This window comes from Pelophylax lessonae (assembly GCF_965119305.1).
Source record: "Pelophylax lessonae genome assembly, chromosome: 3".
In the NCBI taxonomy this organism is placed as follows: Eukaryota; Metazoa; Chordata; class Amphibia; order Anura; family Ranidae; genus Pelophylax; species Pelophylax lessonae.
This window is the reverse complement of record NC_138770.1, coordinates 575,103,458-575,119,699: the sequence shown is the minus strand read 5'-3', so window position 1 is coordinate 575,119,699 and position 16,242 is coordinate 575,103,458. Positions and strand designations below refer to the sequence as shown.

Genomic DNA, 16,242 nt, shown 5'->3' with positions numbered 1-16,242 from the left:
GGGGGCTCCTACCAGGGCCCCCTGTCCTTGAGGCCTAGGGCTCCCTCCTGGGTCCTTAGGAGCCTCGTATTGCCACCATTTTCTTGTAGACTGTGCGCTCCATGCACGGCGGCCACGTTTGTTTAGTCTGGCAGGCATATTGTGGTGATTTGCAATTGAAAATAGCGGCGGCCATGACAGTGGAGCCCTGTGCATGGCAATTTCAGTGGTAGGGACCCCTCCTCCTCCCCTGGTGCTGACTCCTGGATCTTTTCACTTCCTGATGGCCGCGCCTGGAGTGCAGATTATCCTGGTGGCTGCAGGGTGGTGAGACTGGTAGGGTTCTCTCCCTCTCTGCTGAGGATCGCTTGGTACTTTGTGCTTGGCGACCAGGTGGTGCTGCCAGTGCAGTGGGGGTTGTCCCTTTGTAGTGTGTGACACTTTTTTTGGGGTCCCCCTGGTGACTCATGGAGTCTTTGGAGCTCATCTCCCCACCTGATCCCCTCTCTGAGTCCTGGAGTCCTTTGTGTCCTGGGTGGAGGTGGCTTTCGGGCCAGAGAAAAGCCCCCCCCCCTCCCCCCACTGCCTTCCCCTGTCTGATCTGTCTCATCAGATCCTGAATCTGATTCGGCCACCACAAACGTGGGTCACCCTGTTTGGGTCTTTGACCACGCGCCCAGAATCCTCATAGTGAAGACGAATCCTCGACACCTGCAATCTTGCATGAAAAGGCGCTGGTGGAAGCACTGATTGTATCTGTCCGTGAGACCTTCAATTTCTGATTTTCATTTGAATTAAGACATTGTGTTGCCTTCCCTGTGTCCCAGGCCAAAACATCCGAAGGAAATTGCTTTGCATGCCTTGGCTGTGATCTGGGTTATTGGGGTGTACCTGGCAGCTACGGAGTCTCTTAGGAAATTAGACCCCCCCTATTTGTGCTCAGGGATGGGCCTCGGAAAGAGTTGTCCGCTTCCTCTGTGAACATTTCCAAATGGATCAGACAGACGGTGATTCAGGTCTATTCCATCAAGGGTCAGGTTCTTCTTTTCCCTGTCAGGGCGTACTCTACTTGGGCGCTCAGTGCCTCCTGGACTTTCTGTCTTTAGGCGTCAGTGACGCAGGTTTGCAATGCGGCCACCTGATCGTCGTGCACACTTCAAAAAGTTCTATAAAGTGTATTTGTTGGCATCTGGGGATGCTTCCTTTGGCCGCAAGGTTTTGCAGGCTACTGTTTAGAGGACCTGGTCCTCTTTGAGGGTGTATTTGTTTTTTTTTTTTTCAGGTGAGCTCCAGTTGTTTTGGTTAAGCTCCGGTTTACCTGGTTTGGCTATAAGTGGCCTTGGGAATTTTTTTTTCGCCGTTCCCATCCCTCATGTTTAACACTGCTTTGGGACGTCCCAATGGTTAAGAAGATCAGGATTTGTGTCCGTCAATGAACAAAAGCGAAAATGGGATTTTTGACTTACCGTAAAATCAATTTCTCTGATCGCTGACGGACACAGCACCCACCCCTCTGCGGAGTTGTTATTCTTCTGACACTGCTTGTAACTAAACTTAGTACCTATAGCAGAGAGAGGGAGTAAACCCCCTGGGCCTGACCATAGGCATAGTCTGACTTTTTTTTCTGCCTAATGTCCTACTCCTGTAGGGGGCAGTATAACCCAATGGTTAAGAAGATCAGGAGCTGTGTCCGTCAATGAACATAAGAGAAACGGATTTTACGGTAATTCAAAAATCCCATTGTTCTCAGCCTTTTTCACATGGAGGAACTCTTGAAACAACTTTTAGGTCTCAGGAACCCCTGCCACCTGTTACTATACCCCCAAGTTTCAGTGCATAAGCGTGGTGGTCTGTAGGACAAAAGCCCCTTACAGCGGTAGCTAAAAAGATCATTGATGTCATTGGTTTTAATTTAACTGAGAAGCAGAAATTGCTCAATGAACCCCTAGAAACTTATGGAGGAACCTTGGTTGAGAAACCCTCATCTAAAACAAGTCTTTCTCTACATTGTCTTGACATAATCAGAGCCGTTGGTGTGCATCTAAAAGGTACTGCTTCCATTAGACCGATTCCCTGTTTGTTTTTTGCATGGTACCTCGCAAGGGACACCTTATTTTAAAATTCAGTACTGCCTAGGGCATAAGGGATTTTATTACAAGAGTTCATGTTCAAAAACAAATATCCTCTTTTCTGCTGTTGGTTGCCTAATTCACCAGATCAGTTGGAGTATCCTGGGCCTCTAAGAACCAAGATTCTCTCTCCCAACCAGCCACCTGGTCTTCTGTTCATACATTTTCAAAAATTTTACCAGGGTGGATATCTGCTGTTCTGAGGGTGCAGCTTTCGACTTAAAGGTTCTTATGGTGACACTCTATACCCCTGTACTTTACTAAGACCGTTTTTCTCAACCTGTTTTCAGTCAAGGCACCCTTTGAATGTATATTCAGTCCCAAGGCACCCCAGTCTAAGAGCTCTTTCACACTTGGACGGTTTTTACAACCCCCAAACTAGTGTCCCTTTACCTTTTAGAGGCAGCAGCCTGGGTTGTACACTTGCAGCTGCAATGCTTTGCAGATGTGGCAGGAATTATACCCCCTGTTGCATTCACTGGGTATTACCAATGAATGGAGCTTCGCTGCAATCACCCTGCAACAACGTACGTAAGGTGTTGCATTTACAGGAAGGGGTTAAAACAGTCGGTGAGGAGATGACACATCACCTCTTCAAAAGTCTCTGAAAAGTCATCTAGCATAAATTGCTTTTCAGGGGAACAGCATTCTTTACTGCTAGTGTGAATGTGCCCTAAAAAAACAGTCCTGGAATAGAATAACAGTTCTGATCATACAAAGTTTGGGGGGTCAGAATCAAGAGTGACGTACATACACACTAATTTTCACTTTCATGTTCAGCACCCCACACTGCAAGATTAACTGTTTATTTATACTTTATCCTCCACTGTAGAGGGAGGCTGAGCAGGTCAGCGCTCAGAGTGAAGCTTCTCCCTTTCATGGGTCTGCATATTGTCACCTCTGCACATTATTGTCGGCTCTCACTCTGCAGACAATTTGGAACCCTGACAGTCTCGACCCTGTATACTGTACAGGGCTGAGACCGGCAGATCTACAAACTGTCGGCACAGTGAGACCTGACAATGTGCAGAGCAATTTCCTAACCAGGATGCCACTGCACCCCAGTTGAAAAACGGCTGCTCTAAGATATGGAATTTACAGGCAAGTCCAAATTCTTCTTCCGTTTTCTGGTAACTTTTAAAAGGGAGCATATAGTAATTGTAATGAATTAAATATGTAAGAGATGGTCTAGATAAAAATACAATTTATTGATGCTTATTCATTTTTAAAAGAATGTTTAATTTTAAGCATAACTGCAATGGATTGTAAAGGTCTTAACGGGGCCATTCACACTGTTGCTCTGTAGTAGTGTAAAGTCAGTGCGTGTAGGTACTATGCAGTGCCATTTATTCTAAAGGCACCCCAACACAACTTTTCGATGGATGTTTGTTGCGATGCCCTGCCAAAAATACTACATGTATCTGTTTTGTTAGGCAGCCCAGTTAAATAAATCACCTGTTGCTAAATTAACACCTGTGCCCAAATGGGTCCTCAATGTTGGCATTCAATAATAAAAGGAAGTGCAAGATAATAAAAAGCCCCAATCACCTCAAGTGCTTAATCAGTATTACAAGCTTGGTAATTAACATCACAGTTTTGCCTGAGGACCATTCTGTTTAAAGACTAGACATTTTTATATTGTGAAATAAGTAATTCAATATATGTAGGACAGTAAATGTGTCCCCCTGTCATTATAATATCAGACAGTATGTTCTATCCAATTACAGCATGTTTTGCATCCTTAAATATTGTTTTGTTTAATATTGTTGTTTGTATAACCTGCTGCGCAAACTGGCTTGCTAGTGCAAAAAGTTAGATGGTTTTGTTTTCTTCCCCCAAAGGTGGTCTTATGGGTCCTGTTCGAATGATTTCATCTGGTCATGAGTTGACAACGGATTATGATGAAAAAACTCTCCATGAACTTGGTTTTAAGGACATGCAGGTATTTGTTATGTAATTGGCTTAACTTGGTATTTTTCTTTAATTACATTTTTTTTTTCCTAACCATTTAAACTTCTGTCTCTTGCTCCCTTTGAATAGTTGTTGGCATCATACTTGCTAAATAAATATTACTTTGTTCAAAGTTGTATGTTCAAAGTTGTAACTACAAAGTTACAGGCAGGTTTCATATATTCTTTTTCTTCCAGGTTCTGGGATAACAGAACGGATAGGTGTCAATATCTTTTAGTCTTTCAACCCACTACAGATGGAAATTATTTTGTAAAATAGAACCACAACTTCACTGGCATTGTCACCATCACGTGTTCAGGGAACAAAACCTGGACTTACAATATATTTTTGCATGTCCTCAACCTTTTGCAGTTATAGTTTCTTTTTTTTTTTTTCTTCAGTGGTTAACCGCTTGACCTCCGTAAGATTTGCCCCCCTTCCTGACCTGGTCATTTTGGCGATCCGGCTCTGTTTTATTTTAACTGACAATTGTGCGGTCATGCAGTGCTGTACCCAAATAAATTTTAGGTCCTTTTTTCCCCCCACAAACCGAGCTTTCGTTTGGTGTTATTTGATCACCTCCTGTGGTTTTAATTTTTTGAGCTATAAACAAAAAAGAGGAAAAAAATAAATAAACAGTATTTCTCTTTCATACATTGACTGACACAGCTTCTGATCTTCATAACCATTGGGTTATACTGCCCCCTACAGGAGTTGGATACTAGGCAGAAAAAAAGGAAGGCTTCGCCTATGGGCAGTCCCAGGGGGGTATATTCCTCTTTCTGCTATAGGTACTTTTTTTCTGCCTAGTCAGGAGTAAGGACCTAGTTCCTTGCTGGGATCTCTGGTCCTGGGAATTTTTTCATTTTAGATAGAAATTTTTCTTCTGTCTTTCTTTCCTGTGAGATCTACAATCAACTGTTGGACTGGCGACAGGCTGGAAAATCTAGATCCAGTGGTCTCACCAGCGAGCGCATGCAGACCTCAGCTCCGCGATAGGTCAGCCGCGACATAGCCCCACCGGACGGGGGCTGGCCTGCGAAATAAAGGCCTCATGAGGTCGCATATGATTAGATCTCGGCCCGAGTCGTAGCGTTCCTCCTGGCTGGCCGACAGCCCCCCATTCTGATGGCGAGGGGTTCTGTCAGAAGCGGTGCCAACCTGCTATGGCGAGTAGCTGCCCCCCTCTCTCCTCCTGGAGGGTTTTGGGGTGGACGTGGGCCCCTCCTTGGGATGGTCGGACCCCCTCCTTCCCGTCAGGCCCACCCACCCCCTTTTCCACTTAGGCTGGGGCCGTGTGGGTGGTCTGGCCACTTCCTGGAGTGGGGCTGGGCACTATGCTGGTGATTGGGCGGGGTGCGCCGCTTGCGGCCGGACGTGCAGGGGGGGGGGGGGGGTTTGTACCTGGTAGGGGCTCCTGACAGGGCCCCCCGTCCTGCCTGGGCCTGTCCTTGAGGCCCGAAGGGTCTCTCCTGGGAGCCTTGTGGTGCTGTCCCTTGTAGCCTGTGTGCTTCACTGCACGGCAGCCATATTTGTGTAGCCCGGCAGACATTTTTCAGTAGTTTGTCATTGGAAATAGCGGTGACCATAAAAGTGGAGCCCTCTGGGGCGGTGGGAACCCCCCTGGTGCTGACTCCTGGATCCTTTCGTTTCCTGATTTCTGCTCGTGCAGTGCAGATTCTCCTGGTGGCTGTGGTGCCTGGTTTCTGTGGGGTGGTGAGTCTGGTGGGGACCTCTCCCTCTCTGCTGAGGATCGATTGGTGCTCTGTGACTGGCAATCAGGTGGTGCTGCCAGAGCGGTGGGGGTTGTACCTTGGCAGTGTTTTACACTTCTTTTTTGTGGGGTCCCTCTGGTGACTCATGGAATCTTTGGAGCACATCTCCCCACCTGATCCCCTCTGGGGCTGCAGGGCCCCCGGGGTCCATCCATCCATCGATCGATCGATGCACTGACGGCGTTCCTGGAGTCCTTTGTTTCCCAGATGGAAGTGTTTTTTGGGCAACGGGCTATCGTAAAAGTGCCCCCGCCTTCCCCTGCCTCATCTGTCTCCTAAGATCCTGAATCTGATTCAGCCGCCGCAGATGTGGGTCACCCTACTGGGTCTGTGACCACACACCCAGATAGGATGATTCCTCCACTTCTGCAACTGCGCACGAAAAGGCGCTGGTTGACGCGCTGATTGTATCTGTGCTTGAGACTTAAAGTTGGAGGACGCAGCTGCGACGGAGACGCAGGTTCCCTTTTGGCACTCACAAGCCATCCAGAGCGGCAAAGGAGTTCCCTTCCCTCCTATTTTGACAGAATTGTCACTGAAGATTGGGGACGACCAAAGCGTCCTCTTGCGGTCCCTAAGCGATTTGCTAGGCGATACCCCTATGAGGATGGGGTGTCCACCGGTGGTGGACTCTCAGGTTTCCAGATTAAACAAGGCAACCATGAAAGACCTTTTCTGAGTTTGCAACGCTATTAGGGATTTTACTCAAACCTGTTTACAGTCCCCGGGAAGGAAGGCAGGTACATCAATTTCTGAACCTCAAGGCGCTGAACTGCTTTGTGCGGTTGCAGAAGTTCAGAATGGAGTTTGTTTGCACTGTGGTGGCTTCCCTGCATCAGGGGGATTTTGTTGCCTTCATCAACCTCAAGGACGCTCACCTTCACATTCCAATATGTGTCGGTCTCCAGCGGGTCTTCCGCTTTGCCGTTGGAGAGAGAAGAGCATTATCAGTTTTTGGGATTCTCTTTTGGTCTCGCCTCTGCTCCTCGGGTCTTCACTAAAGTTTTGGCACCGGTGCTTGCATTTTTATGCCAATGGGGGATTGCGGTCCTGAGCTACTTGGACGTCATCCTTCTGCGAGCGGAGTCTCCTACTGCTCTGGTGGAAAACTTGGAAATCATACGAGTTTGAGGGAATTCTGAATTTTTTGAAGTCTGCTCTGATTTTGTCCACAAGCTGGACTATCTGGGTCTGACTCTGGAATCTGCCTTAGCCAGAGTGCTCCTTCCTCTGGACAATTTCCAGAAACTACAGGCTGCAACTCATCTCCTGCTGTCCAGCAGATGGTCATCACTCCAGACTTGCATGCGATTGCTGGGCCTGATGGTGTCTACCTTTTGAGACGGTTCCCTTTGCACAGTTCCATATGAGGTCTCTGCAGGGAGATTCTGGCCAAATGGCACAAGAATCTGCACTCTCTGGTTCCTCCCCTTGTATTAGATAGTGGTCACCACGGATGCCAGCCTGTCTGGTTGGGGAGGTGTCCTCTGCAAATTTTCTGCTCCGGGGAATCTGGACACTGGAAGAGTCCAGACTACTGATCAATGTCTTTGAACTCTGAGGGATCAGACTGCCTGGAACATTGGACAGATCGTCTTTAGGGCCATGGCTTAGGTCAGTCACCGGGGGGGGGCACAAGAAATGTCCTGGCGGCTCTGGAGGTAGCTGCCATTCTAAGGTGGGCAGAACAGTTCTTTCCAGCTCTCTCCGCCGTATACATTCCTGAGGTGAAAAACTGACAGGCGGATTACCTCAGTCGACCGGCGTTGGACCAAGGGTAGTAGTCCCTTCATCCGGAGGGGGTTTCATCAGTTGTGATTCTGGTGGGGCATCCCCAAGGTGGATCTGTTGGCTTCCCGGCTCAACATAAAGGTGCAGAAGTTTGTGGCTCAGTCACGGGATCCTCTGGTGAACGCCACAGATGCGCTGGTGGCCCTGTGGGGTCACTATGGTCTGATTTTCACCTTCCCTTCTCTTAAGCTTCTGCCAAGACTTCTATGCAGGATTGAGGCAGAAATGATTCCGGTCAAATTAGTGGCCCCGGACTGGCCTTGCCGGGCTTGGTATGGCCATCTGGTGCGGCTGGTCGCCGACGTTCCTGGAAAGCTTCCTCTCGGGAGGATCTGCTGTCCCAAGGACCAGTCTTCCGTCCTGCTTTACAGTTGTGAATCGGTATTTCCAACGCTGTTAAAAGCTAGGAAACCTACTTCTAGGAAGATCTACTGTAGTACGTGCAAGAAGTACATTGCGTGATGTGAGTTTCTTGGGGTTCATCCTCGCTCTTGTTCTGTGACTCGGATCTTGACCTTCCTTCCATGAAGGGTTGAGCAGAAACTGGCCTTGAGTACTATCAAGGGTCAGGTGTCGACCTAGGCAGTCTTATTTCAATGGCCTTTGGCCACATACTACCTTGTGCCTTCTTTTCTTCAGGGATTTAGGCACTTGACGCCTCCGGTGCGGTCTCTGTTGCTGCCTTGGGACCTCGATTTGAAGCGCTATCCTCCAGAAGTCCTTGAGTTTTTTCGGGAGATTCCCCTGCTTACGCTGTTCCAGAAGGTGTTTTTTTTTTTTGGTGGCTTTAACCTCTGCGCACAGGTCGTCTGAATTGGTGGCATTATCCTGTCGTTCACCTTACTTGGTGGTTCACAGAGATAAGGTGGTTCTTTGCCCCTGTACGTCGTTCCTTCCGAAGGTTGTCTCTGATTTTCATTTGAATGAAGACATTGTGTTGCCTTCCCTGTGTCCCAGGCCAAAACATCCGAATGAAATTGCCTTGCATGTGGTCTCGGCAATTAGGGTGTACCTGGCAGCTACGGAGTCTTTTAGGAAGTCACTCACTGTTTGTGCCGGATGGGCCTCGGAAAGGGTTGTCCGCTTCCTCTGCAACCATTTCCAGATGGATCAGACAGACGGTGATTCAGGCCTACTTCATCAGGGTTCAGGTTCCTCCTTTCCCTGTCAAGTCACCCTCTACTCGGGCACTTAGTGCCTCCTAAGCCTTCCGTTTTCAGGCGTCGGTGATGCAAGGTCTGGTCGTCGGTGCACTCTTTCACAAAGTTCTATAAAGTGGATGTGTTGGCATCTGCAGATGCTTCTTTTGGCCGAAAGGTTTTGTAGGCTGCTGTTTGGAGGACCTGATCCTCCTTTTGGGGGGTGTATTTTGAGGGTGTATTTTTTCTTTTTTTGCAGGTGGGCTCCAGTTTTTTTTTTTTTTTTGAGCTTCTGTTGCCTGGTTGGCTACTGTTCAGCATTGAATGTGTTGCTGTTCCCACCCCTCCTGTTTAACACTTCTTTGGGACATCCCAATGGTTATAAAGATCAGGAGCATGTCCGTCAATGAACGAAAGAGAAAATGGGATTTCTCTGTCGCTCATTGACAGACGCAGGACTGATATCTTGATATCCGTAGGGTTATACTGCCCCCTACAGGAGTAGTATACTAGGCAGGAAAAAAGTTCTGGCCACACCTATGGGCAGTCCCAGGGGGTATATCCTCTCTCTCCCTGCTATAGGATGTCAGTTTTTTTTCTGCCTAGTCAGGAGTTAGGACCTAAGTTCCTTGCTGGGATCTCTGGTCCTGGCAAGTTTTTTTTAGATAAATCTTTTTTAGTTAGCTTTTTTCTCCAGTTGTTCCTGTGAGATCTTCAGGCAATTATGCCGGATCTGGGCGACGGGCTGGATGTTGAGATCCAGTAGTCACCCCAGCCGGCCTACGAGCGCGTGCAAGCCCAGCTCCGCGATGGGTCGGCCGCGACATAGTCCCGCCGCCACATAGTCCCGCTGGACGGGGACTGGCCCGCGGGTTAAACGTCCCGCCGAGTCGCATACGACTGGTGGACGGCCGAGTCGCAGCGTCTCATTTGGCCGACACCCCCCCCCCCACTGGGCAGCGAGGGGTTTTGTCTGGAGTGGCGTCCGCTCGGTTCCGGTATGGTGAGTAAATGCTTCCCCCCTTCTCCTCATGACTGACTCTGGGGTGGACCAGGCCCCTCCCTGGGACGGTCGGACCCACACTAATTTGGGTTCCCCTCTGTTCCCCTGTGCACCAGCCCCCCCCTGTGGTGTGTGGTGTTTGTGTATGTGGGGTGGCGGCTAGCTGTCCGTGCAAGCCGCTAAGGGGGTGGGGGATGAGAGGGTCCCGACAGTGCGGGGGGCTTCCTCCCTGGCTTCCCAGGGCCTACCTGCCGATCAATCGCCTGTTAGTGATGTGGGGACCCCCTTCCCACCGCAGCGTGCAAGGCCGCCATTTTCTTGGAGTCCCTCATGTGGCTCATGGGGGCGGCCATCTTGGTACACCCAGCTCGTTTTGTTTGCAGAGCTGGGCAGCTGTGGGAGTTGCTGAGGGCGTGTGAGGGGGCGGAGCCCCTCCCTAGACCCGTGAAGATCGCTCCACAGGACTTCTTGTCATGTAGACAACGCTGAGAGCAGTCCTTTTGAACTCTGTTGCATCGTGTGGTGAGCCTTTTGGTGGTCTCTCTCTCTCTGCGGGGGTCTCAAGGCACGCTGTCTCATTGAGGGGCGCTGTAGCGCTGGGTGACATTTTGCAAAAAAAAAAAAGTTTTTTTTTTTTTTTCTTCAATTTTGTCATACTTTGCCGACGGGTTCCCCTGGTGTTGCCATGGACCCTGCTGCACATGTGTCCCCACCTGATCCCCTCGAGGTTGCCGCAGGGCCCTCCGGTTGTTCGCTCACCATTGATGCGCTTTCGGCGGTCCTGGAGTAATTTGTGTCCCGGGTGGAGGTGGCCTGTCAGGGACAGGGGGGGCTAAAAAGCGACCCCCGCCTACCCCTGTCTCGTCTGATGCCTCAGATTCTGATCCTGAGCCAGTCGCTGCTGCTGCGGGTTCCTCCTCTGGGGCTGCTGTCTCGCGCCCCGTCTCCTCTGATAGTGAAGATGACCTTTCTGCCTCTACCATAGCGCAAGACAAGGCACTGGTGGACGCACTGATTGTGTCTGTCCGGGAGACCCTAAAACTGGAGGTTGCACCTGCGGATGCAGCTCATACGGAAGTTGCCTTTGGCACTCGCAAGCCCTCCAGGGTGGCGAAGGTGTTTCCCTTTCCCAAATGCTTTGACGATATCAAGGAGGAGTGGGTCCGTCCAACACGACTCCCTGGGATGCCAAAAAGTATTGCTAGGCGCTACCAGTTTGAAGAGTCCCTCCTTAAAAAATGGACGGTGCCACCTTCGGTGGATCCGCCGGTTTCCAGACTAAATAAGGCTACTGTTATCCCGTTGGAGGATTCCCCGTCCTTTCGGGATCCAGTTGATCGTAGGGCGGAATCTGTGTCCCGTTCCATATTCTCCCTGGTAGGGTCGGCCTTAAGGCCAATGTTTACCATTGCTCTGTTTTCACAGACGTTGACGGAATGGGCCAAGCTGTTACGCCATGACCTGGTGGGGAGAAGTCTCCCCCCTGCCGTGGCGGAGTTGCTGGAGCAAATGGTGCAGGGGCTACAGTTTGTTTGTGACGCCGCACTGGACGCTGCTCCATTGCTGGGGCGTGTGTCGATCTCGGCGGTGGTCCTCCGACGCATGCTATGGTTGAAGTGCTGGTCGGCGATCAGGCTTCAAAAAAAGCCTTGACTGATCTCCCTTTTCAGGGGGATCGCCTGTTTGGTGCTACCTTGGATGAGATTATCAAGGATCTCACTGGGGGCAAGAGCACCTTTCTACCACAGGCTAATAAGGGTAAGGAACCTCGTCGCAGACAGGGACCTTCCTTTTCAGCTCACAAAAAGTTTTTTCGCTCCTCTGGGGCGGGCGACAAGGCGAAGCCCTCCAAAGCCCCCCTGGGGGGTTTCGAGAGGCCCTGGTCTGGTAAGCAAAAATACGGTCCTTCCAGACCTGAGGATAAGATTGCTTCAGCCTGAAGGTGCGCCCCCACCCATATCAGGGGTGTGGGGGGCGTCTTCGCCGGTTCCCGAACCCGTGGCTCTCCAGGATTCAAGACAAATGGGTTCACGAGGTCATACGGTCGGGATACAAGATCGAGTTTTGATCGCTTCCACCGGTGCGGTTCTTCCCTTCCAATATGCGACTGTCCCCGGATCGCCTAACGGCTCTGTTGGGGGCAGTGCAGGACTTGATGCAACAAGGAGTGGAGTCCATTCGCACAGTGATGGCCTCCATGCATCAGGGGGATTTTCTGGCGTCCATAGACATCAAGGATGCCTATCTTCACATTTCCATTTACGCAGGACACCAGCGGTTTCTGCACTTTGCTGTGGGAGAGGACCATTATCAATTTGGGGCATTACCCTTTGGTCTCACTTCTGCTCCCCGGGTTTTCACAAAGGTTTTGGCCCCAGTTCTGGTGCTGTTGCGGCAGCGGGGCATATTGGTTCTGGGTTACCTGGACGACCTCCTCCTCTGTGCGGAGTCGCCGCAGGCCCAGTTTCATACACGGACTCTCCAAAAGGAGATTCTTCTCAAATGGAACCGGAATCCCGATTCCTTGGACAATCGGATCCGGCTGAGCGAGCGGACCAGGGAATCTCTGGTTTGGTGACTTCGGTCTCCAATGCTCAGTCAGGGGGAGTCCTCTCTTCCGATCTATTGGACGATTGTCACCACGGATGCCAGTCTATCCGGGTGGGGAGGGATTCTCGGCAGGCTATCTGCTCAGGGGCTCTGGTCCCTGGAAGAATCCAGGTTGCCGATAAATGTGTTGGAACTGAGAGTGATCAGGTTTGGCCTGGTTCACTGGACCGAGCATCTTCGGGGCTGCCCGGTTCGGATTCAGTTGGACAATGCCACGGCTGTGGCTTATGTCAATCACCAAGGGGGCACCAAGAGTGTTCTGGCGGCCGTGGAAGTGGCCGGCATTCTTCGTTGGGCGGAACGGTTTGTTCCGGCGCTTTCCGCAGTTCACATTCCGGGCGTGGCGCTGGTTGCTCCGTGGGGGCAGTATCAGCTGCTGTATGCCTTTCCTCCTCTCAAGTTGCTGCCGAAAATTCTTCGCAGGATAGAGGCGGAGGGAATTCCAGTCATCCTTGTGGCTCCGGACTGGGCTCGTCGGGCCTGGTACGCCGACTTGGTCAGGCTGGTCGCGGACGCTCCTTGGCTACTTCCTCTCAGGGAGGATCTGCTGTCTCAGGGACCGATCTTCCATCCTGCTTTACGATCGCTGGCTTTGACGGCTTGGCTGTTGAGAGCCAGGTGCTGAAGGACAGGGGTTTGTCCGTTTCAGTTATTCTTACTCTGATTAAAGAGAGGAAAGTGACTTCCAGAAAGATCTATCATCGCACATGGAAGTCTTATATCGCGTTGTGGGAGTCCCTCGGGGTTCCTCCACGTTCTTACTTGGTGGCTCGGATATTGGCCTTGCTGCAACGGGGGGTTGAGCAGAAGCTGGCCTTGAACACTATCAAGGGTCAGGTTTCAGCATTGGCGATCTTCTTCCAGAGGCCACTGGCTACTCATTCTTTGGTGTGGAATTTCATCCAGGGGGTGCGGCACCTGGCTCCTCCGCTGCGCGCGCCCTTGCCGCCCTGGGATCTTAATTTGGTGTTGTCGGTTCTCCAGAAACCTCCCTTTGAAAATATTAGGGAGATTCCCTTGCTTACCTTATCCCAGAAGGTGGCCTTTTTGGTGGCTATCACTTCTGCACGCAGGGTGTCGGAACTGGCTGCGTTGTCCTGTCGTTCCCCCTATCTGGTGGTTCATAGGGATAAGGTGGTTCTTCGTCCGAATCTATCCTTCCTTCCTAAGGTGGTTTCCGACTTTCACTTGAATGAGGATATTGTGTTACCTTCCCTGTGTCCTAAGCCCAGTCATCCTCGGGAGTTTGCGTTACACTCCTTGGATGTGGTTCGGGCGATCAGGGTGTACTTGGCTATTACTGACTCTTTTCGTAAGGCTGATTCAACTATTTTTTCACTTTTTTGATTCACTTTTTGTGATCACGGATGGCCCTAGAAAGGGGGTTGCCTGCGTCTGCCGCGACTATCTCCAGATGGATCAGACAGACGATGGTGCAGGCTTATTCTTTTAAGGGTCGGGTTCCTCCGTTCCCTGTTAAGGCGCACTCTACTCAGGCTGCTTCCTGGGCCTTCCGCCATCAGGCGTCGGTGCTTCAGGTTTGCAAGGCGGCTACCTGGTCCGTCGGTGCATACCTTTACAAAATTTTATAAGGTTGATGTGCTGGCATCGGCGGATGCCTCTTTTGGCCGCAAGGTTTTGCAGGCTGCTGTTTGAGGGGACCTTTGTCTACCTCGGGGTTTTTTGTTTTTTTCAGGTGGGTCTCATCATCTTGTTTCGATGAGTCCTCTGGTCTTCTGGTTGGCTCTGTTTTGGCCTTCTGGATTGGATTTTTTTTCTGTTATCCCACCCCTCATTTATGGCACTGCTTTGGGACGTCCCTACGGATATCAAGATATCAGTCCTGCGTCTGTCAATGAGCAACAGAGAAAACGGGATTTTTGACTTACCGTAAAATCCTTTTCTCTTAAGCTCATTGACGGACGCAGTACCCGCCCCTCTATTTTGAGTTGGGTTGGTATGAGTCTCTGACACTGCTTTGTTACATAACTGACATCCTATGCAGTGAGAGAGAGGATATACCCCCTGGGACTGCCCATAGGTGTGGCCAGAACTTTTTTCCTGCCTAGTGTCCTACTCCTGTAGGGGGCAGTATAACCCTACGGATATCAAGATATCAGTCCTGCGTCTGTCAATGAGCTTAAGAGAAAAGGATTTTACGGTAAGTCAAAAATCCAGTTTTTTGACTTACCGTAAAATCAATTTCTCTGATGTTCATTGACAAGACACAGTACCAACCCCTCTATGGAGTTGTAATTCTTCTGACACTGCTTGTAACAATACTGAGTACCTATTGCAGAGAGAGGGAGTATACCTTCCTGGACTGCCCATAGGCATAGCCAGACTTTTCTTTTCTGCCTAGTGTCCTTCTGTAGGGGGCAGTATAACCCAATGGTTAAGATGATCAGGAGCTGGGTCGGTCAATTAACATCAGAGAAATGGATTTTACGACAAGTCAAAAATCCAATTTTTTTACTTTCTGCTACAAAAAATCTCCAATAAAAATGTTAATGCTTTCACGAATTTAGGATTTAGGCCAATATGTATTCTGCTACATATTTTTGGTAATAAAAATCCCAATGCGCGTGTATTGATTGGTTTGCCAAAAAGTTATAGCGTCTACAAACTATGGGATATATATATATATATATATATATATATATATATATATATATATATATATATATATATATATATTTTTTTTACTAGTAATGGTGGCAATCAACGATTTTATAGCGGGACTGCGATATTGTGGTGGACAGTTGGACACTAACTGACACTTTTTTGGGGACTAATGACACTAATACAGCGATCAGTGCTAAAACTATGCACTGTCACTATGCTAATGACATTGGCTGGGAAAGGGGTGATCAGGGGCGATCAAAGGGTTAACTGTGTTCCTAGCCTGTGTTTAAGTGTACTGTGGGAGGTGCTTTTACTAGGGGAAGACGTTGATCCATGTTCCTGTAGGAACACAGGATCCATGCCTTCCCTCCTGACAGAACGGCAATCTGCCTTGTTTACATAGGCAGACCACCGTTCTGCCTCTGTGCTTGATAATCGACTGGTGCCGACACATTAAGTCCATGGTAGACCACAACGGAAGCGGGCCGCCTGTGGCGCGCATGCGCGCCCCCCTACTCGGAAGAGTCGGAGTATATGTTGGGTTTACATATTCTTTAAGCTTGATCATTACACTTTTCTGCTAATAAGTATGTTGCCCATTACAAGTTTGCATGCACTTTAATTTGAAAATAAACTCTCTTGGTAATGAAAAATTTGCAGCTGGGAGGCGCTGGTATGAGCATACTATACATTTGTCTATGTAAGACTAGGATTACTGTGAACAGTGTGTAGCTTTCATTTAGGTCATTACTGCAATGTGTATTAAGGGTCTTTGTCAAACCCCAAACCCTATTGAGCAAGGAAAAGCTGCCCTTTCTCCTACCTGGTCAGACAGTAATATAACATAGTATATAGCTAGCATTAATAAAGTATTTTAACAATCCTTTGGAACATGTCTATTTCTTTGTACTGGTGTATAGATGTGTCGTTGCTGCTTACATATTAGTGTTTATATGTAAGAGCACTAAAATGTAATCTGCTTGGGAAGATATTTAAAGTGGTTCTAAACACTAAAGGTTTGCTTTTTTTTTTTTTTTTTTTTTTTTCCTTATTGCATTTACTACATTAAGGTAAAAAATAAAAAAATGTCCCCGCCTCTTCCTCCCTAACATTTGCCTGAGATCTCGATCGAGCCAGCGATGTGTCCAGCTAAAGGTGTTCTCTCCCCTCTTCCTAATTTCACAATTGTTGCTGAGAGCAGTGGTAGCCTTTGGTTTCTTGGTTTCTGCTGCCGTCAATCA

At 49.3% G+C, this 16,242-nt stretch overlaps 1 protein-coding gene across 1 annotated transcript in view; it reads left to right on the top strand.

Moving 5' to 3' along the window:
- Positions 1-16,242, top strand: part of USP34 (ubiquitin specific peptidase 34) — a 600,284-nt gene that overhangs the window by 204,402 nt on the left and 379,640 nt on the right. The window contains exon 27 of the mRNA XM_082250967.1: positions 3,950-4,050. Coding sequence (XP_082107093.1) covers positions 3,950-4,050 — 101 coding nt within the window. The remainder of the gene's footprint in view (positions 1-3,949; positions 4,051-16,242) is intronic.